At 32.8% G+C, this 22,170-nt stretch overlaps 1 protein-coding gene across 2 annotated transcripts in view; it reads left to right on the plus strand.

The window, feature by feature from the left end:
- LOC124537474 (sodium channel protein 60E) overlaps positions 1-22,170 on the plus strand; it is a 201,646-nt gene that overhangs the window by 49,633 nt on the left and 129,843 nt on the right. For both annotated transcript variants that reach the window (XM_047114336.1, XM_047114337.1), the window contains exon 2: positions 17,236-17,776. In XM_047114336.1, the coding sequence (XP_046970292.1) occupies positions 17,315-17,776 (462 nt within the window). In that variant the 5' untranslated portion in view covers positions 17,236-17,314. The remainder of the gene's footprint in view (positions 1-17,235; positions 17,777-22,170) is intronic.

A 22,170-nucleotide genomic window follows, 5' to 3' on the forward strand; every position in this document is an offset into this window, starting at 1 on the left:
TCTGCTATATTCATCATCCATACATAGAATCAAACTGGAGTGTCTGTTTGTAATACTAAAATAACCACCTTTTACTAAATGCATATGTACTCTATATATACCATAAGGTATTATTATTTTGGTCATTATATATTTTTATTTTGGTCTGGCTAATTTCTGAAACGGCTGGATTTGGACGGGACTTTCACTGGCACTTACTTGATGTAATAAGGAGTAATATAGGCAATTTTTTTTGTTAAATTCAATGGCGCACAATGTCACGGTCACACCTATTTTATTTATAAATTTTATATAGTGCAAATATTACTGCACTGGCAAGAAACGTTAAAATAAAAATAGTTATTCTTTTCCAAGAAACATTTCTTATCCTGTATAAATTAAACAGAGATAATTGAGCTACTCATATATCAAATAGCAATACTTAATTTGTAATTTCATTTTGATGGATAAAAGTATAAATCCGGATATTATTCCCATGTTGAACCATTCCAGCTTGACAGTGCTGTCACGGATGTTTTCAAACAAAGTGCGCTTCAGATGCTTTAGCGTGATAACTTGCTTCTGAATACAAAAAAAAAACACACACAATTACGTTTTAGAATATTCTTTGTTCAGCTCTTGAGCTAAGTCTTTCTTTCAGTCTGTCAGTCATAGAGAAAATACAAATAATGTTATAATTGAATAGTCTAATTAATAAATAATAAAATAAGAATAATTTTAAAGCATACAAGATAAACAAAATCTGAGCAAGTTTTGTTATTTTAAGTTTAGTTATTTATGTGCTTGATTTATGTTAATTTTTTTATCATAGGATAACCCTTAAAAGCTACATTCATTATTTGTTAGATAAACAGTAATGGTGGATTTAGTTATAAAATAAGCATTTTATGTTTAAGAATTACAAAATGCATGGTAAAATGTTGTCTAACATTATTTTTTGAAAATAATGTTAGTCCTACCTAATTTATTTTAACCTAAAGCTAACCAACCTAAGTTATTTTTATTATATTTTGTAGTTAATTTGTCCCTTATAAACTACTATTTCATAATATCAACAAAACTTTAAAAAATATTTTTCTGTGTGAAAAATTTCGTATGTTATCATAAAAAATCACATTATATTTTTTTAGAATCCAATAGAATTACGCCAGTAACAAATATTCTATTGAAATTATAGCAAACATTATTTTTTTATAATATTAAGCCTAAATTAGGGGCCAACGACACTAATTGGATTTACATGCTGATAACGAAGTCTCCCATCTGTGCGCCGCATCGTCATTGAATTACTTCACAGGAAATTAATATTGAATGCGGACGTCACATCAATTTTTTTAGGAAAGATTTTTTTAACATTGTAATATACTACGTAGATTTATGAAGTTAAAAACACTATAAATGCGATTACATACGGCAATAGCCTGCCACTAGCTACTAAAATCCACCAACCCGCATTGGAACAGCGTGGTGGAATATGTTCCAAAACCTTCTCCTCAAAGGGAGAGGAGGCCTTTAGCCCAGCAGTGGGAATTTACAGGCTGTTGTTGTTGTAGCTACTAAGATTCCAATCAAAATTATTATAGTATTCAGTAATACTAAAATTCAGATTTTGATGCTGCTTGGAAATAAAATTTCGATAAAAACTCAAATTAAAATAATATTTAAAGTACACTAAAGACTCTTTTGTGGAGATTGGATGCTTTGAGGAAAAAAATATCTGAGCATGATAGTTACTATGTTTATCTATTTGAGTCTGTCTAAGTAATTTTATAATATTTTATACGATTTCACTAAAAAATATAGTTTGTAATAGTAAAACGATTACAGGAATTACATGAATTCTTTGAAGAATTTGTTATGAAAATTCCAAAATTTCTAAAAGAAAACACAAATCTTGAAGCATTGAGGTCAGAGGTGGTGTCTCTGTGAGGCACGTAGGCCCTTGACATCTCGCCCTCACCGCGAGGGCTCTTCTTATGAGAATCAACACTCGCCTCGGCCTACTGCTAAATACTCAGATTCGCTTTGTGGCTATTCACGCTGGAAAGAATTCGTTAACTTCGAGTGGGTTCGGCTGTGGCAGATCGAGTGGAAAAGCTTTTAAAGTACTCGAAGTTAGTGATAGTAAAACAATAGCTGTAAGTGACCCTGTTTTTGATTGAACGCTTTAGCTGGATTTAGGCACACTTCCAAACTTTAGACACTCGTCCGCGCCGCTTATAATTTTAAAAACTCGAGTGCCTTCTCTCCCTCAGTCGTTAATTTTTTGATGATTTAAACGAAAACCTATTGAGTAATTATACATTTTTATGTTTTGAAAACTTCTTCGTTACTATAAGAAATGTTAATTTATTACTGAAAAAAGAAAAAAAATAAGAGCGCATCGTCAACCTACGAATCATCGAGGCATGACTTTTTGTACTGTTCAGGGTTAAATACGTATTTATATATACACTCAAAATCAAGTAGTCGCATCCTAAGCTAGGAATTTGTTCTGAAATACAGCCCGTGGTTGAAAAGGCATCATTACAAGTGCGGTGTGTACTTGTATTGCTTGTACTCAAACGTGGCGATGTGTGTATAACTCGCATTAAATGCTTTAAATGATAGTATGTAATCCTAATTATATTGTGAAATAAACAATATAAAATAACATTTAAAGTTAATAGAAAAGTAAAGGTAATAAAGACATTAATACAAATGTCCATTTAAAAATATTTACCATACATATTCAGTAGCGATGGACTTTTGACATGACACTTATCTTAACTTAATTTTAATTTTTTTATGGTATAGGTTGGCGGACGAGCATATAGGCCACCTGGTAGTAAGTGGTCACCATCACCCATTGACAATGACGCTGTAAGAAATATTAACTATTCCTTACATCATCAATGTACCACCGACCTCACCACCACCAACTAAGATGCTATGTCCCTTGTGCCTGTAGTTACACTGGCTCACTCACCCTTCAAACCGGAACACAACAATACTAGTGGAGTTAATAACTTCTTAATATGTGAGAAATTAAAATACTGATATAAACGATGAGATTATTTTTACTGTAAACTTCTCACTATAATACATTAACTTTATATTTCTTGATCTCAGACTTTACAAAGAAGTAAGTTAAGAAAACATTTTTTCCAACAGAGGCGATGAACGAGCAATGCGCGCTGAATATTGAACAAATGATGCTATAAAAGACTTCGCATTGAATAATGTTCTCGAATGGAACGAGTTCAGTATCACCCTTTCTTTTAATTCCGTACCAAGTCGCCTGAGGCCACAGATATAATGAAACCACTATTCAAGCGAAACGCGGCCGTAAAAACGCTGAAGCTTTAGTAAACTTGTAGGAAATACAATGAAGGTCTCGAGATTTGTGTTTAAAATAAATTATTATCTTTGTACCCGAAACTTTGTAAACGCTCCCAGATGTTGTAAGTTATTATGTTTAATGTATCTCACCTGAAACCATTTTGAATTACGGCGAAAGGACCGTGGAACCTTGGCAAGCTTGAATGTTCCAAAATTACTTTATGAAGTTGCGTGGGTTAGGCCTTTCCTTTAATGAAATAAGGATGCTCGGTAAATGTTTTATTCCTATTCTATATTTATACATGGAATTTATAGAGATCAGCCTCATTAAGTGGGTCAGTGCGTTGTTTCTTAAAGATGAAAAAAGGACATGATAAAAACTCTAGCATAAACTACAATATACATTGTTATATATATATCGGCGTGATATATTTCAATATATATATATAGTATGTCTGTTATATATATATAAAAGATAATATGATGATGAAACATATAAAAATCTGGTTACGAGCTTAATCGACTAGTATTAATTACTAAAATAGGAGAAAAATGCGCCAACATTATTTTATTGCTTAGTTCAAGCATATTAAATAACTTCTAAAGACTAAGTTACTGGTTCAAATTATGACACATTCAATATCCTGGCTCAGTTGGCTGTCTAAGTGCTTATAATATCAAGCGGACCTCCAGACCTCTTTAATCATTCACTTTAGATAAACACTTGTGCCAAAAATTTACCTGCCGAGTCCACATAATTCTGTCTACGCAAGCTTCTAATTTTGAGGTCGACTGAAATTTTAATTGCTACTTCAAAACTGAGGGTAAACAGTTTTTTGCTGTTTTATTTATTTTATTGTTGTGGAAAATTGTTTCAATTTGCTGATGTTCTGTTCACCTTTATAACTTTAAATAAATCGTATAATTATGGTTGTAAAATGATATGACGAGAAATTATACAAAATAAAAATTGCAATATTATTTTATTAACTCTGTATACATGAGTTAGGCTCTAATTTATTCGAAGAAACTATTTTATAATCTATTGTTGATTGTTGTAGAATATTTGATGAGTCGGGCTTGTAAAAAGCCTTATAAGCAAGTGCATTGTAAGTACCTATAGATGATAAAAAAGCTTGGAGTTAATACCTGTTGACTTCCAAACAGGATATATTAATTTAAATAATTGTATTTAAATTGATGAAATTTCTTTCCAGTTCTTCTCGGTAGAATCTACTTTCCGAAACGGTGGTAGCTTCACTTAATTGTAATATGACGATTCAAAAGTGCTTATAAAAGTTACTTGAATAAAGTTTATTTTGATTTGATTTGATTTGATTTATATAAAAAATAATTAAAATAGACGAAGAATATAGTAATAAAAACTATTGCTTTTTGTAAGCGATTTATCAGATTCATTGTAAAACTTCACCGTCGCGGACTCTACAACTTCTAAGAATAATTTTCAACGAACCATTTGACGAGAGAGTTTGTATTAAAAACTTTAACATTTACTAAAGAATATTCTTAGTTTATAAGTCTATCGATTTACAGTTGTATTCGTTTTTAATCGAATTTCTACTAATAATGATTTTACTACAATAAATAAATATAAATATTATATAGTATTAAAAGATTTTAATCTCATGTCAACAAACAATACAAGATTAAATTAAAAATAAATAAATGTGGACTTAATATTTGTTTACTTTCTAGGTAGAATATGTATAAATTTAGTTGTATTTGTTTATATATACTGAACTTAAAACGGTGGAAAAGACTACTGAGTTTCTTGTCGGTTCTTTTCGATATAATCTACATTCTAAACTACGCACTAAGCACTATAACTTTTATGCTGCTTTCAACTGATTTTATGACTCGGCTTGAATAAAGAATATTTTAATTAATTTTCTGACTACTTACAAAAGAGTTACAGTCGCGTACAGAGGCTGATACTTCACTGAACGCAATATAAAGTATTGTATTGTTAACCAGTAGGATAAACGTTAATTCAGATAGGTTAGCTAGTGGTAACAAGCATGCTTAAAAAGTACACATAGCATCAAACTATAATGTATAATTTTGGAACATATTAAAAAAGTTTCATTAATAGCCTATTTAGAAGTTATAGAAACTGTGTCTATGTATACTTAGATTTTAATTAAATTTGAATCGGAAAATAGCTGATCATAACCATTGCGTCTGTAAAAAAACGAACCTTTATATCGTAACGCGCGCGTAACGTAATCTTGAGAATTGAGATGTTATGTCCGCAATACAAGAGAATACTAACTCATTATCTATTTATGTTACTACATTCTTGATCTGAAGGCGCAGTGGTTACTTGAATTGACTGATGTTTGGATTGTTGCCGGTTCGATGGTAAGTCGTGACAAATGTTTGCATAAGCCGGGTGCTTGTCATGGTCTAGGTATTTACGTTTGTTTTGTAAATTTCAGACAACAGAATATTAAATCGTTTAGTGTAAAGTAATATACGCTTTGCGTTCATAAACATAACACAAGAATTCACATTTTATTTTAAGTTCAGATATAAAAGAGCCAAAGTGGCATAGAGGTGAGATTGCGTGGAGCATCACTGAGTTTTCGTATGCTAAATTTGTGTTTATAATTCATCTCGTGCTCCGCGGTGCAGGAAAACATCGCGAACTAACGTGCATGCTGCCGCCACAATACAGCCATTTTAACTTATATTTTTAATCTATTACGGTCTTAAATGTTCAAAAATATTGTAATTTAAAAAAAGAACAAAAATTGTTCTTACGACATACATAGTCAAAACTCGTGCGAGGAAAATGAATACGAGTACAAAAAAGCGACAGCACTCCCATATCTTTTTTTTCCCAAAAAAATCCAAAGCTTGTGTTAGTTGGTGCTGTACGACTCTAATGATGACGACCTTTGAAAACATTAATCATCTTTTTGGGAAGCCATATAAAAAGCGTATTAAATTATACGAAGTAAAATAAAATCAGAATGCATCTTAGAGTTGAACATAAATTAACCAATCACTCCGCAGTGAAAGGAACTCGGGAGTTAGTTCATTGTTGCTACTCATATCAGGGGATTCGTTAAAATGTGGAAATTTTCCACACGAAGAGATCTAATATTCCATTCCTTTATCAAGCTAACATTCGAACGTGTTAGAGCATAGGTCGCTCAATATTACGCCGAGAATCTCTCGGGATCCTCTCTCGGCATTGCCATTTCATATACCAATATTCATGAATATATCGTACACTCTACGACTGGGATATAAGTATCAAATTAGTACATTATTCATGAGGCTCTTAAGCTGATATTATTTTAAATCGATTATGTTTATATTTTTTGGGTTTTTTCTTCTGAATAAATATTTATCACTTAGAAAGGAAATAGTCTTAAAAAGTCCGTACATAAATCTATGTGAATGAACGGAATAAAATAATGTTTTTGGTTAAATGCGTGTAATTTATTTTAATATTAAAAGTAACATTTTAATTAAGTGTTTCAATCTATATTGTAGTATTTATGTTTACTGATGGTGGAATTGATACTGCCTAAAATTCAGGATGAAATTTTTGTTGCAATCCGTATCCTAGGCTAAGTTACTTGCATTAATTTTTCCTTAACACTAAAACACATTTCTTCTACAAGTCAATAAAAAAAGTTACGTAAACGTCATCTTGGTTTAGTTCATTTTTTTAATTATAGATTTTTATGTATCTTTGAAGTATAATGAACGTTGTTTGAGAAGATCAAAAGGTTTTATGTTAATTTTCATCCAAATTCGCGAACAAAAAATGTTTCACTTTTGTTTGTACCTCTCACAAAGGCGCTCTACAGATATATATCTAGTACTCTAAGGTTCTTACACCCTTAAAACTGAAGGGACTTGAATATCAAAAGCTTTAACATCTTGAAAACGTGCTCTTCGTCTTACAAATTAATACTTGAAATTAAACCTGATATCTGTAATATACAATTAATATGACAAACGTAAACAAATCTTTTTTTATTCATATGCAAATGGAATACAGAATGTTTTATGAAATAAAGACTGGAATAATCTGTTTTAATTTAAATTAAAAAAAAAAAAAAAACAAAAAATATTTTAATAGAGTCAATTTTAAAAATAAAAAGTCTACTACAATCAATTAAAATGGGATCAGACCAAATTTGAGCTACATTAAGAACATGAAATATAAATATAAACCTTTTTAAATAGAGACAAAATAATTAAGCAATGACTGCATTAGAAAATGATTTTCCAAATAGAAACAAAATATATAATGGAATCTTTCACGAGTGTATAAAGATATTCTTTAGTACGGTTTAAATCTCATTGTTTAAACTGCTTATCAGCAAACCGCAACCAGGCCTGTCTAAACAAGTCCGATCAATTAATAGATAATGTTAGTCAAGCTGAAACAAGTTGGAACAGGCCGTCTACTAACTTACGGTAATTATCCGCTACATTTAACAGATATGGTATAATCTTTAAATCTTTAAATCAAGGATGAATCGCTAATATTTATGGCCATAGTATTTGTAAAGATTAAGGGAATATAATTAATGTTTCTTTAGTTTTCTGTTTAAATAAAAAAGTTTATTTGGTAAGGGTTTCAATCTGCTATTCGAATTCAGCTATTTTAAAATAATTATAGAATCGAATATTATAATTATATCAACTACTAGTACTGAAAAATAAAAAATACACTTCATTCATATAAGTTATGAGGAATTTGAAGTGACATTTTACAAGGCAATATTAATTGTGAAGCTGGTCCAGCATCGGTTGAAAACGTACGTCCTACCGGATTATTGACGTATGAATCAGATTCATTTTATATAGAACATTGATCACTGGTAAATCATGTGACAGGAGACGTACATGGAAGGTCTGTGAATTAGGAGATGATATATTCATGTAGCTCGGAAAGTAAATCCATCTGTCCGTATGTAGAATTACGCTCCGAATATGAGAGTTGGACAGTGCACCTGTGCTCAGTAACACATTTGTGCTCTGTATCTTTGCGCAGTTTACTGGATTTTAAGACCGAAATCTGTAGCGGATATTTCGTCACAAGAAGATCGTTATCTGAACGGATTTTAAAAATTAAAGATAGTTTGTTTATTACGTTTTTATGTCTTAACTTGCTAATTTACATTATCGGAAAAGGATTTAGGGCACATCTCATAAGGGCCCTACCAAGTTATATAAATGGGTAGATTAATTGTACAATAAATTCTGCTAATTATATTAATTCATAATCACGTGTTAAATATTAACTTTGGCAGAGAAAAGATACTTGTAAAGAATTCATTATTGTTTCCATTCTTCCGCTAATCACTCCAATATTATTACGAGGATACGAGCGTTTTCACTATTGTTTCGTTTGTTAATATTGATATACTTCGATTCTTATTTGATTTACGTTATTACATTTTCCGAGTATTGCTCATTGAAGATAGAGGGTTATCTGAATCGCGCAACATGTGGGTTTGATGTTATATATTTCTAATATTTCCAAAGATAACTATTATAGGTGTTATTTTGACAATCATTTCCCTTCAAATATTAGCGAACTTAATCAATACAAAAATTAAATAAAATAACTTTTCTATCGTTATTAAAGAAAACATCAAATTCTACAGATATATAGACAGCATGTTACGAATAAGTTTCTGGAGATAAAATATAATAACGTCAAATTCACGCTTATCTTAAAGCGGACAGAACTGCGGAGCGCAGCTGCTTTTACACTAATATTATATATCACAACCTTCTTCGAAACGCGCTCTGTCTTGAGTCAGTAAATTTCCAAAGTCTCCTTGTAGATCAGTATAGAAATAAATCGTAAGTAAAAAAATACAATTACAATTAACCCTTTATCAAGTCCAAGCTTTACTCGTAATTATAATTATTTATTATGCAATAAATTAATGATCAAAGAGATTATCGATATTGAGGTCAAATGTATAGTTATTTAAATTATAGTATTAATTGTAAATTGGCACGCGTAACGCGGATTTATTTCGTTATTTTTATTGATTCATCCCAATGACTAGGATTTTGATAACATACAATGTAAAAGTTCTAGAAAATTATTAAAAAAAAGTTTGAAGGGTGTATTATTGACACACATGTTTGATAAAATACACCAACTAATGGTAATTGGTCACGATCGCTTATAGACATTGGTAGTGTAAGAAATATTAACTATTCCTTGTATCGCCAATATGGCGCCAACTTTGGGAACTATGATTTCCTTTGTACCTGCAGTTATACACTCACTCTTTGATTTGACGACCTCCATGGTCGAGTGGTGTGTACACCGGTTTTCATGGGTACGCCACTCTGAGGTCCCGGGTTCGATTCCCGGCCGAGTCGATGTAGATTACCATTAATTTTCTATGTTGTCTTGGGTCTGGGTGTTTGTGGTACCGTCGTTACTTCTGATTTCCATAACACAATTGCTTCAGCTACTTACATTGGGATCGGAGTAATGTATGTAATGTTGTCTCATATTTATTTATAAAAAAAAACCTCTTCAAACTGGTACATAACAATATACAGTATTGCTGTTTCTACAATAGTTCATACAAAGCCCAAAAGGGCTATGAAAGTCCAAGCTATCCTTAGAGCTTCAGGGAAAAATAATTCTTACATAATTCATTGTCAAATCGAATAAGGGTTTTCATTATCAATTATCATCACAACATAAGGCTTTTAGAGACTTATGTGAGCTAATATGAGTAGATTCCGTGTAATAAGATTACGTTATACAAGGTTGTATAATCAAGTTTACAAATTTTCATTGACAATGTGTGTTATTCAGTTTGAATCCTTTGTATAGGAAAGAAGGGCTGGCTCGGGGCTAGAGAATGAAGATGAACCAAAGATGCGGTTTGAGCCCCGGTAAGAACTAATGTATTTTGATGTGTTAACATTGATGTTATCGTGTAAAATTTTACTTTAATTAATTTTCGGGTTAAGTTTTTTGACATGCGTTTAAACCAACTCACATTGAAGCTACACGTTCGAATTAGCTCTAGTTTTTGGCCAGCAACTCTGACTGTTACAAATTTATTTAAAAAAAAATCCTAAAATACGAAAAGTTTCGTTTAAACATTTAAATACCAAAAGCAACAATATACAGGAAATCTCAAAGAGAGGGTTGGTTATAAAATATCGAAATATATGGAACGGTTGTGAATTATTTTACAGACGCATTATTCACGTATTGCATGAGCTTCGGTAGAACGTGAAAAAAAAAATGTAACGAGTCGAGACGAGCTTTGAGGATCGCTAGTGATCTCGCAAATCGAATCAGCGAGGCGTCGAGGCCCGCACTGTTCTATTTGATTTATGCCCGTCATTCTACGGTCATCATACGTTTTCGGATCACGTGGAGCGTGACGTTGCTAACGAACGTGAATATTCACATAAATCCTTTATGACGAAAAATTGCTAGTAATTCATGTTTTATTTTGTAAATGAGAACGGTAAAATGTGCTTTATTTTACGTAGTTATTGCTTGTTTTCATTTAGTCTGTGATTTTTGGTTTGACATATCTGTAGCAGCTCTTGGATGTAATATCGTGACGTCAAACGGTGTGACGTAATGCATTATCTACGTCGTTGTTGTCCGTCTATTCTCTAGTCCCTTATGTATCTGTGATGCGTATATTATATACTTTGTTACTATTAATTATTGTAAAAATAACAAAATTTATTTAATTTAGTAACGATGTTTTATTATCTTAATTATTACACTTTTTTTTAATTATCAATATAACCAATCGTAGCAACGGGCGCCTAGTGATTTTTATTTTTTAACCATTAAGATCGTCGATCTATTTGTTTAAAAATGGACATTGAAATTATTCCAATCAGACACGTTTCCATAAATAAATAAAATTTAATACGACACTGAAAGAAATCCCTTGATGTAAGCAACTAGATAAGTCATAACCCTCTTACATTGGGCGAGTTAAAAGAATCGTTAGTTAATTAAGACTATAGCTTTGAGACGCATAAACAATACTATGTAAACATATGTCTATCACGAAGAAGACAGTTGTTACTTTTCGTGATAAATGGGGCAGTGTGCTCAGTGTTGCCATATTTAAAATCACCAAAAAGTATTAACGTAATTACGAATTTATGTCATTTGATTGTTTTTTATTTTGATTCAAATAACAAGCATGTGATATATAAAGAGGAAAAAGTAATAGGTCAGCAAATTTTACGCTAATGTTGATCTCAATTTTTAATTAACAAACCTAAGTAATTTAATTGATGGTACAATCTACCGAGTTTCCTGTTGATTCTTTTTGGTAGATATTCCGAACGAGTGTTAACTTTTAATTTCATTTAATCTTGTTGAATAACGTTTCAAAAGAGAAAGAGTTTAATTAAATAAAGTATATCTTGACTACATAGTATAAAATAAAATCGTTTTCTCTGTCCCTATATCCCCATGTATTACTTAAATATTTAAAACTACGCAACGGATTTTGATGCGTTTTTTTTAATTAATTAATTAATTTATTTATTTTATTTGGTTCTTCAACAATGTGTACACTGTTTATAATAATAAAATATAACAAAAATAACATTCTGTTCTAAGTGTCACAATTACTTAAAGAAGAACACAGCATGCACTAAAAGAAAACAATCAACATCTTAACCTAATTAGAAAATTATTTCAATCTTAATTAAAAGGAAGTAAAAAAAAAAAAAACGATGTAATAAATATAGATATGGGATGTATCAACTTAGACTTCATTTTTGTTGCCCAGTACGATATTTTTCATGGACGCAATGGACGTAACATTTAGATCGACACTGTGTTGATATTCATCATAAGCATCATACATTTGTGAAATTGGACGATGTAGTTTAAGGTTTGTGTGAGTAATAGATAGAGTGATTCGAGAAGAAGGTTTTTTCTATATCACACATGGACAATTAAGTAAAGAAGCACTGATAAAGTTCCACTGTGATGTCATATCATTGCACCCGAGTGAAACCAGGGCGGGTGGTTAGTATATATTATAGTTATCATAAATATTTCACACTTATGCTGTTGTATGATGTAAATTTAATTTTTACAGAGAGTTCAGTGACCGTTCACGAACTGAACAGAAGCGTCGGCGTCGTATCAAACATTTTGAAACTACAACAGTCCAGTTTAATTGGCAGGGCATTTTAGGCGAGGCATTTTAGTGTACCCGAGGGATGTTCTTTAAAGTACTGTTGCATCGTACATTTTTACGTTTGACTTTTCAATTGCAGCATACATTTCGTAACTATTAACTGTTGAGATGAGTCACTTTGTTATATATAACAGTATTATAATAATGTATCAAAAATATGTGGGCTGGTCATATTTGTCGTAGAGCTAACAACCGTTGGGGAAAACGTGTTCTAGAGTGGAGACCGTATCTCGGCAAACGTAGTGTAGGACGTCCTCAGACACGGTGGATTGACGATATACGCAAGACGGCTGGCAGGAGCCGGATGCGAGTAGCCGGAGAAAGATCACAGTGGCGTGCACTTGGAGAGGCCTGTGTCCAGCAGTGGACAGCGGGCTGATGATGTGATGCGTGATGTAATCAAAAACAGATTGCAAGTAGAGTAGTAAAGTAAAAATTAATATATTTATGATTGTTGGGCAAACGAATCCCATCTCTATTTGATAGATACCAGGTATGAAAAGTTGGAGAAGGTAAATAATTTTATCCATTACATGCAAAATACATTTGTCTGTACGTCGATTTAATCCTTCAACGTCGATTACGAGATAAATAAACATTATGACGTTTGCCTGGATTTAATACCACATATTATCGGTTAAGATTCACGTGATCTTACCACTTGACCATTGAGACCAAATTCAAGGTATTTTCAGGAAATAATGGAGACGATAACTTTTTCTTTATTATTATTTTTATGTATTTACAATTATGATCTATAATTGTGTAAATATATAAAGGTGCTTTCCATCTAATTATTCCATCTCGTTACAATTTCATCTCATTTTATTCAGAAACCACAGATTTAAAAAACATTTTGTCCATTATTTGACGACCTCCGTGGTCGAGTGATGTATACACTGGTTTCCACGGTTACGCCACTCCGAGGTCCCGGGTTCGCCGTTCCCGGCCGAGTCAATGTAGATTATCATTAGTTTTCTATGTTGTCTTGGGTCTGGGTGTTTGTGGTACCGTCGTTACTTCTGATTTTCCATAACACAAGTGCTTTAGCTACTTACATTGGGATCAGAGTAATGTATGTGATGTTGTCTCATATTTATTTATTTATTTATTATTGAGAAAGGTAAGAAAGTAATAAAATAATTAATTTAAAGTGACGCTAAAACAGTACAAGCGATGTTATCTAAACAATAAGATAATATCCCATAAACGCCTGGGAAACAATATCTCGACTCTGATTCGCCGTGCAGTTTTACCAAGAAATCTTTTTAATATCAGATGTCAGTGAGTTTTTAAGACTACTTTCTAAGTAAAAATATTTCCGAATGAGGCCAGTGGACAATGTAACAATGAGGGTACGTCCATTCTTAGTAATAGCACAAGTACAGCTCGAAGCGATATTCTGATCGAAACCATACCACACTACGTTATTATATTTCAGTTCAACACTTGAGTTCAGAATTGAGTTTTTAAATAAAACTTTAGTTTTTTCAACATCTTCAGAAAATGAGGTTTTATATAAATTTCGTATGTTCGAGTACGCATATACCATTTATATTACTCCTTAGTCTACACAAAGCCAAATCCATCCAATTTCCTATCTCAATTTCTTTGGTATTAAACAGTTATTTTTTGCTTCTAGCATACATCAAAATTTAAGTTATTATTTATACTCAATATTGGATTTTCAAATATGAGTAATTACGTTAAGTTTCTTATAACGTGTTTTGACTGGTGGACCTATTACATAATTTAGTGTGGATAACTTCTTAGAAAGTTTTTATAAAACGTGTTCTCATTGGCATCGTGGTCTATTTCAGATAATTCAGGTTAGACAATGCTCTATTAGTTATACTGCTGTAAAATACCATTAATTAGTACTTAGTTTCGTTTTAACGCTAAATATGCCAGCGTAATTACAGGCACAAAGGACTTAATAGCTCAATTCAATGGTTGAGCGTTGCCAAAGTAAGGAATTCAAATTCTTATCCATAAACCAAACTCTGTTATTATTTTCAAAGTTTTATATTTTGCCATCATTTCAATAGTATGTAAAAAAACGTTAATATCTTACTTCTGGTAAGGAAACAACTGGATTAACTGCGATTTGAATGTGTGGCAATCTTGTTTATTTTATTTTATTTTTATTTTATGGAATAGGTTGGCAGACGAGCATATGAGCCACCTGATGGTAAGTGGTCACGATCTCGCATAGACAATGACGCTGTAAGAAATATTAAGTATTCCTTACATCGTCAATGCGCCACCAACCTTGGGAACTAAGATGCTATGTCCCTTGTGCCTGTGATTACACTGGCTCACTCACCCTTCAAAACGGAACACAACAATATTATATTAGCGTATTGTTGTTTAGCGGTAGAATATCTGATGAATGGGTGGTACCTACCCAGACGGGCTTCCACAAAGCCCTGCCACCAAGTATCACATACATTAAGTAAGTATGTTTCAATTTTTCCTCAGAGTTTTTTGTATTATGTTTTATTTGAATTTTTTACTTAACAATTTAAACTTGCAGTGTTTAGTTAGAGTAGCACCTCGAATTAATAAAATAATTACTAGTATTCATATTTACCTCGCCTTTGTGTTAAAACTGAGGACGACAATAGCTCTAGGATTTAGCATCGATTCTGAGATTTTTACATCGCTAAGCGATCTGTTGCACTATTGACACTTTCGTGAAATTGATAAAATTCGGGATAAATTCGCGAGAAAACGTTTTATATTTTTTTATTTAAATCTGATGTATAATAATTCCCCAAAATTGTATTTATAACAAGTATTACAGTTATTTTGTGAGGAAGAACTCGAAACATAGCACTGAAAACGATCGTAAAATATCAGTAACAGATGTGAAATATTAACTATTTTAGGATGGTAACGAGTTTAAACAACGATATTCTTCCAGATTCATTTATTAGCACTATTTTCTCATTCATTTTATTCACTAATTCATGTTTTACAATATATCCCGTATTTTATATCTAAATTTAGCTTCTCATTCTCATTATTTCCAAATTAATTATATAAATATCACCAAACATTGCCGCCGCATTAGATTTCTTACCGGCCAGTATCAGACAATCGGCCAGTATTAATCGTGAAAAATTCAAATAATACATTACAACATATTCTAAAAATAGTCAATCGACATATTATTAACTAAATTATTCTAATAAATTATAGTTATACAATGTGTAACAAAAAATAACTCTAACAACTATAAATATAGCAACATTTAAAGATTAAGAGTTCCAGAATAAGTCGATTTTCATATTTCACGGATGAGATAACGTGAGATCACACGGAAGATCTCACTTATTCTTTACAAACGAATAATAACTGATGTTGAAATAAAAACAAACCACTAAAGTTCGAAAGAAACGAAAGTCGAGAATTTTCGAATTATTTTTTGTTTCCCTTTAATTTAGCTTCGGTATTGTTCTCGCCATCGTGCGCCCAGCGCGGGTGAAACGTTGATTGATCGGCACTTGTTTTATTCTATTCCCGATAGATATTCACAATGCAGTAACTAGAACTGTTCGATGAAAACATCAAGAAGAATAGAAATTTTGATGTTCTTTTGATAGTCTCAAAGTTTGATTGTCTGTATTAGCAATTATGTGTGTTTTTGAATATTTTGTCTTGTAATGAGTGATTTTAATTATTTTTCTTTTATGACCCTAGTATACAGACAGACGATGACGAGTGGTATGTACACCGGTTTTCATGGGTACGCCACTCCGAGGTCCCGGGTTCGATTCCCGGCCGAGTCAATGTAGATTATAATTAGTTTTCTATGTTGTCTTGGGTCTGGGTGTTTGTGGTACTGTCGTTACTTTTGATTTTCCATAACACAAGTGCTTTAACTACTTACATTGGGATCAGAGTAATGTACGTGATGTAAGAGTAATGTATGTATGTATGTGAGTATGTGATGTTGTCTTATATTTATTTATTTATAATATGTTTTACTGGTAAAAGTTTGTTTAATGCTTAATTGATCATATACATGTTTTTTTATTTCTTTATTTTTATAACGGCCTAAAATCGTTAGTCTTTATGTTCAAGCAAGTAGGTAGTCTTGTATGATTTTATAAATGGATGTTTTATATTTTTCCTTTTCATTTTCCATTTACTATGTTTGTATATGGGACTTTATTTTTTACTACATTAATTACAAAATCCCACTTAAGATATCTATAATGAACAAACTCTTGAAAAAATCTTTTTATTTTAAAAGGCAATCAAAATATATTGAAATAAATGAATTGAAAGTTTATTTATGTATGTATGTGTTTGAGTATACATGTAAATATTATTACAATTTTCTTTCTATATTATTAAAAAAGTAAATTTTAAATAATTCGGATTACTTGAATTATTTACGAAAAAATTTGAAAGCATCTCGTTATTTATATTTGCTGGAGTTTAACATACACCAAGAATCACTTCACGAATTTCAAACGTTCCCATTTCAATGGCAAACAGTTTGGAAGACACTTTACATTTGGTGAATAAATCATCCCTCGAGACAACAAAACTCGTTTTAATGACCCGACGAATGAATGTTCTCCGAATCGCCAACGGAACGGACATTTTATTTGTAAACAAACTAGCAATTCCAACAGCTACGTCTGATTTATATTGACTGATATGTTTTTTTTTACAGGTGGCAGTATTAAACGAAAATGGCGTCATCGGTCCGCAAATAGTGCGCACGGCCGGGGCGATGGGGCTCACGTAGCGGTATGGAGGAGGACGAGAGGCGGCTGTCGTTCCCGCCGCCGGCGCCGCTGCACTCGCCCGGAGAAGAGATAGACGGTTCACGGTTGCTGGGGGAGATCGTTCGCACGCTCGAAGCCACCAATCCCGAGGCAGTGGCGCCACTCGTCGCGTCACAGTCCCGTGATGCGCTCGACGCGGAGGAGGAGAAACCGCGGCGGGAGGAGTTGCGAATTCCTCTCGATGTCACGTTTTCCGAGTCGGTGGGACGGAGTGACGAACCGCGGGCGGTGGTCACTCCGTTCACGCGGGAGTCCGCGAAGCGCGCTGGCTCGCGGGGCGCGCAGTTGGTCCGCGAGTTCGGTTTTATGCCCCGGCGAAGGCTCAGCGTGGAGGACGGGGCCCGCTTGCCGAGGAAGTACGAGCCGTTCCCACCGAAGCTGTACGGGCGACCTCTCGAGGAGATCGACAATTTTATTTACGATGAGGTGAGTCTGTTATTTTTATTTGAACTTATACGACATCGTAACACATTAACGAGTGCTTTAACAATAACCACCGCAGTCGTTATTCTTGACCAACAGTCGTAAACGAGCTGAGTGTGTTCACTGCTTAAAGATTATTATTATCTAATGAATCGGATGTGGTAAAAATTTTATAGTTTACGTGCGTAATTTGTATGTAGAATACTTAAGCTGCTTGAGAAGATATATCACCGAAAGCCGGTCGGGGCGTAATTTAGCTCGAGTTTTGCATATTTAATGATCTTCAGTGCTTCCTCATCGGAAGTGTGGCGCAGCCTCTTCCGCATACATTAATAGTTTTATTCATACAGAAATGTGCTGACTCAATACAAGTGGATAAGAATTTTTAAAATTAGAAGGAACGTTCCATTTTCGAAAATTATAAGTAATATTTAAGGCGAAAACAAATACGATACGAATTTTTCTAATATTCGTAACGGTTTTTAATAATAGATTTTACTTTTTTTTATAAAAAAATACGTTTATCAGCAATGAAATTGTATTGTTTTTGTTAATCCCGCTATTAGGGTTTTAATAAAGTCGGGATTGGAGAAACAAGTGGCAATTTGCGTCGGCTGACCAGTCGAGTATCATGCGAGTGCGGACCGGGGGCGGCGTCGTAAAACGTAATGACGTACACACAAAATATAAGTCCTTGTTATTTCGTACACATCCTATTACTTGTACAACATACGCATAAATTTAAATAACAGTAGTATGTTTATATCCTATGTATCAAAAAGTATTTATTCCTTAATCAAGTAAGGATTTATAAGCACTTATAAATCGATGTTTAGACAATTTTATTAAACACATTGCCATTATCGGTTTCATGCAGATTATAGGAAGAAAAACCGGAAAGTTATTCGTCATTCAGTTACGCAGTTTTTGTCAAGATATTTCGGGTGAGAAACGAAGTGATTTTTACAGAATCGTACTGACATTTACTATTTGTAGATTTATTATAAACTATGTTCGTTACAATTTTACAGCGACAATACCGTTTTAAGTCACGGTTTGAGTTCACCTATTATACCCAATAGGCCATAAGACTTTTTAATTTATAAATCGTGTAATGTGAATATGAAAGGTCTTGATTATGGACTTGGATGGATATAGGGGAAGAACACGACCAAAGAAACGATTTATGGATAGTATAAAAGACGATATCAGATGCTGAAGTATGGTAGAAGACATGCTGCGCCATGATGATGAGGATGGTGATGTAACGTTAATGTGTAGACTGGTCTTCAAAGGTTCAAAGATTTTTACTACGGATCGATAAACACGATTATTTGACATATGCAGTTCCATCACTGTTCTCATTACCAACAAGTATTTCGATAAAATCGTATCGACCATCTTTACCAAACTGTTAACTGCTATATCTTGTTACCATTTCAATGAATTATCTGGTTTTAAATCTATTTTTAAACTAGCTCCTTATTTTTAAGAAAGCATGTGATTTATTTATTGACTATCTACAATCCGAACGCGCGTGACTTTAGTTTAGGAAAAGTTATTTCCAATTTCGACTGTCGAAGCTCAGCTGTATTTGCGAGCATCTAAAGCAAAAAATATGTCCATATTATTTGAATGAACGATCTCAAAGGGGGATTTTATTATATAAAGCGTTTGCATATCGCTTAAAAATGTTTATTGAAAGTGTACAATTACAATTAAATCACATGAGACTTCATAAATGAACTGAGTATGAATAAAAGACTGAGTAGCTGAAACCTGCAAACTTCGGGGCTCAATTTCGAGCCTGCATCACTGAGTTTTGTACTTTCTTAAACTGTGTCTTTTGTTTATCTTTGATTACCGCTGAAAGAATTTTATGTTTTGAATGTAATTCTGCTTTATGTGATATAAACTAACTTTCATTGGAACTGTGTGGTAGAGTAAACTCTAGTAGAATTTTTCTTGTAACCTTTTGGTATGATACTAAAGATCTTACAAACATGAAAAGGCCCTACATCACGATATATGAATATTGTCACTTCCCATTCACTTAGCAAAGCTGGGTCCATAATTGGCCATACATTGGCGTTATACTGACCAATATTTGATCAGACGAGTCATGGTTGATGCAGAGAGTGACTTAAAAATCCAACTAAGTCCTAGCCTGTTAATCTTCTATGTTGCTATATTTGTCACGATTTTTACTACTAAATCCCTCGAGCTATGGCTCAATCGATTTGTCATTATGAGTCCAACCTTTTGATAGAAGCTGCTTTATTATCATCATTACGTAGTATAAAACAAAGTCTTTTACCGCTAACTGTCCCTATGTGTCCTTAGATCTTTAAGAATTACGCAACGGATTTAGATGCATTTTTTAAATAGATAAATAGAGTGATTTGAGAGGAAGGGTTTTTGTATTGTAACATGGACAATATAGTAAAGAATCACTAAAAGAGTGACGTGTTTTTAATGTGATGTCGTAAATAAATATTTTTTGTAGAATATTTAGTATGAGTATTGGACCCGGGCGAAGTCGGGTCGGTCCGCTAGTAATTATTATAAAGCAAATAAATCAGTTACATTCATAATATTATAAGGGAATATTAAATACCTTTGCGATACTAATTTCAATGGATATGTATTAATTGACCTCGGTGCGGTCCAAAATGTACCCCAAAACCCTGACTCTAAATACGTTAATGAAAGAATTTAACAAGACAATAATAATAACAATAAAAGCAACAAAAAGAACACATTTAATTTCTATATAAAAGCTAACACGAGGAAAATTCCGCTCAGTCGAGTATATAGTTAGGTTTTATTGAAATGTGTAATTTGTTTGAGACATGAGAAAACGTAGGCGAATAAGGGGGAACTGTTTGGAGCTATTCCACGTGCCGACTGCAGAACGTGTGTAATGTGGAAGATGTGGAAGTCGGGAGGATAAATGCTTAGAATTTATTGAAACATTCAAGTTTATTATAATCTTAGAGCTCCTATATATAGTTATAAAATAGGGTGGCTATACCAGGTGGCTATACCAGGTGGCTATACAGGTTTAGTACCGTTGATGAATGTTGAATTATTTTATCACAGAAAAACAATTTGTATTCAAATTAAATGTGTTTTTATTGTTATTATAATAATGCATAGCAAAAAAGTATAGACGGCGACACACAAAGAAACAGTAGAGATTAGAAGCTAAATTCCGAAATGATAGTAAGTTTATTTTATATTGTAGAATGATAGTCCACAAGACATTGACGAAGCCTTTGAATAAGACATATTTTGATTTTGATTTTGATTTTGAGGAAGTGCAATTTAATAGGTTACGTAGTATCAAAAGTTCATGGTTTTTGTAAAGGCATCTTGTTCTTTTCTATAAAAATAGACTGAGTTAATCCTGTACGCATAAGACACAAGGTATACATCAGCACGTCAGTACTTGTGATTTGAATGTGTTTCCTTATCAAGAAAGGTGTTTCCTCAGCTACGGAACAGTAAAGCGCTGCTACTTTACTTTACATAAATATTAAATTCAAATCTACAAGAACTGCAAGCGACTCATTTGTCTTTCCATTCAAATGCGCAGTTCACTCGTCCGCTTCTTCCTGCACGTGAAAATGGAATGCGAATAGTTTTATGACGCCATATCTTTCATTTCGCTATATTTTACAACAACTATGTGGATCTAGTGACTTGATATAAGGGCGATAATCCTGAGGTCCTAAGCTCTAACTCTAGGTCCGACCGATAGAATGCTATTGGATTTTTTAGTCCAAATATTTTCAGTAGTGTGTACGTTACTCTGGAGTTAAGATGAAGAACAATAAGGCTCATTCATCCTTTAAAACGGCACTCAACAATACTACGTATAGCTGTTTTGAATTTGAAAGTAGAAGATTTTAAATTGACATGGTTATTTTTATCATTAAAGTTCGGGATATTTACCATGTTTTTTTATTTTTGTTCGGTGGAGCTCTATATTTTGACATTATCTACGAATTTCTTGTTCACGAGACTGTCTCTGAGTCTATAACATGGTAAATATCCCGAAATTTATAACTTTAATAATTGAAAGTAGAATATCTAATGGTGGAGTTGGTTAAAATCTATGAATAGATCCCGGATATATTTTGTCATAGACATTGTTAGTTACATAAATAAGGTACTATACGAAAAAAGAACACTCATAAAATATGAAACGGAAAAAACATAAGGTAATGATTGCTATATTCAAAAGTGTTGCCAGCACTAAAAAATCTATTGAGTAACTTGACAAAATCGCTTAAAATTCTTTAACTGAAAAAAGTTTAACGTTTTGGAAGTCATCCAAGCGAGCTCGGTATCGGCTGCCGGTACGCTCGATCACCCTTTTTGAAATTTATTTG

The sequence above is a fragment of the Vanessa cardui genome, chromosome 18 (genome assembly GCF_905220365.1).
Source record: "Vanessa cardui chromosome 18, ilVanCard2.1, whole genome shotgun sequence".
Lineage (NCBI taxonomy): Eukaryota > Metazoa > Arthropoda > Insecta > Lepidoptera > Nymphalidae > Vanessa > Vanessa cardui.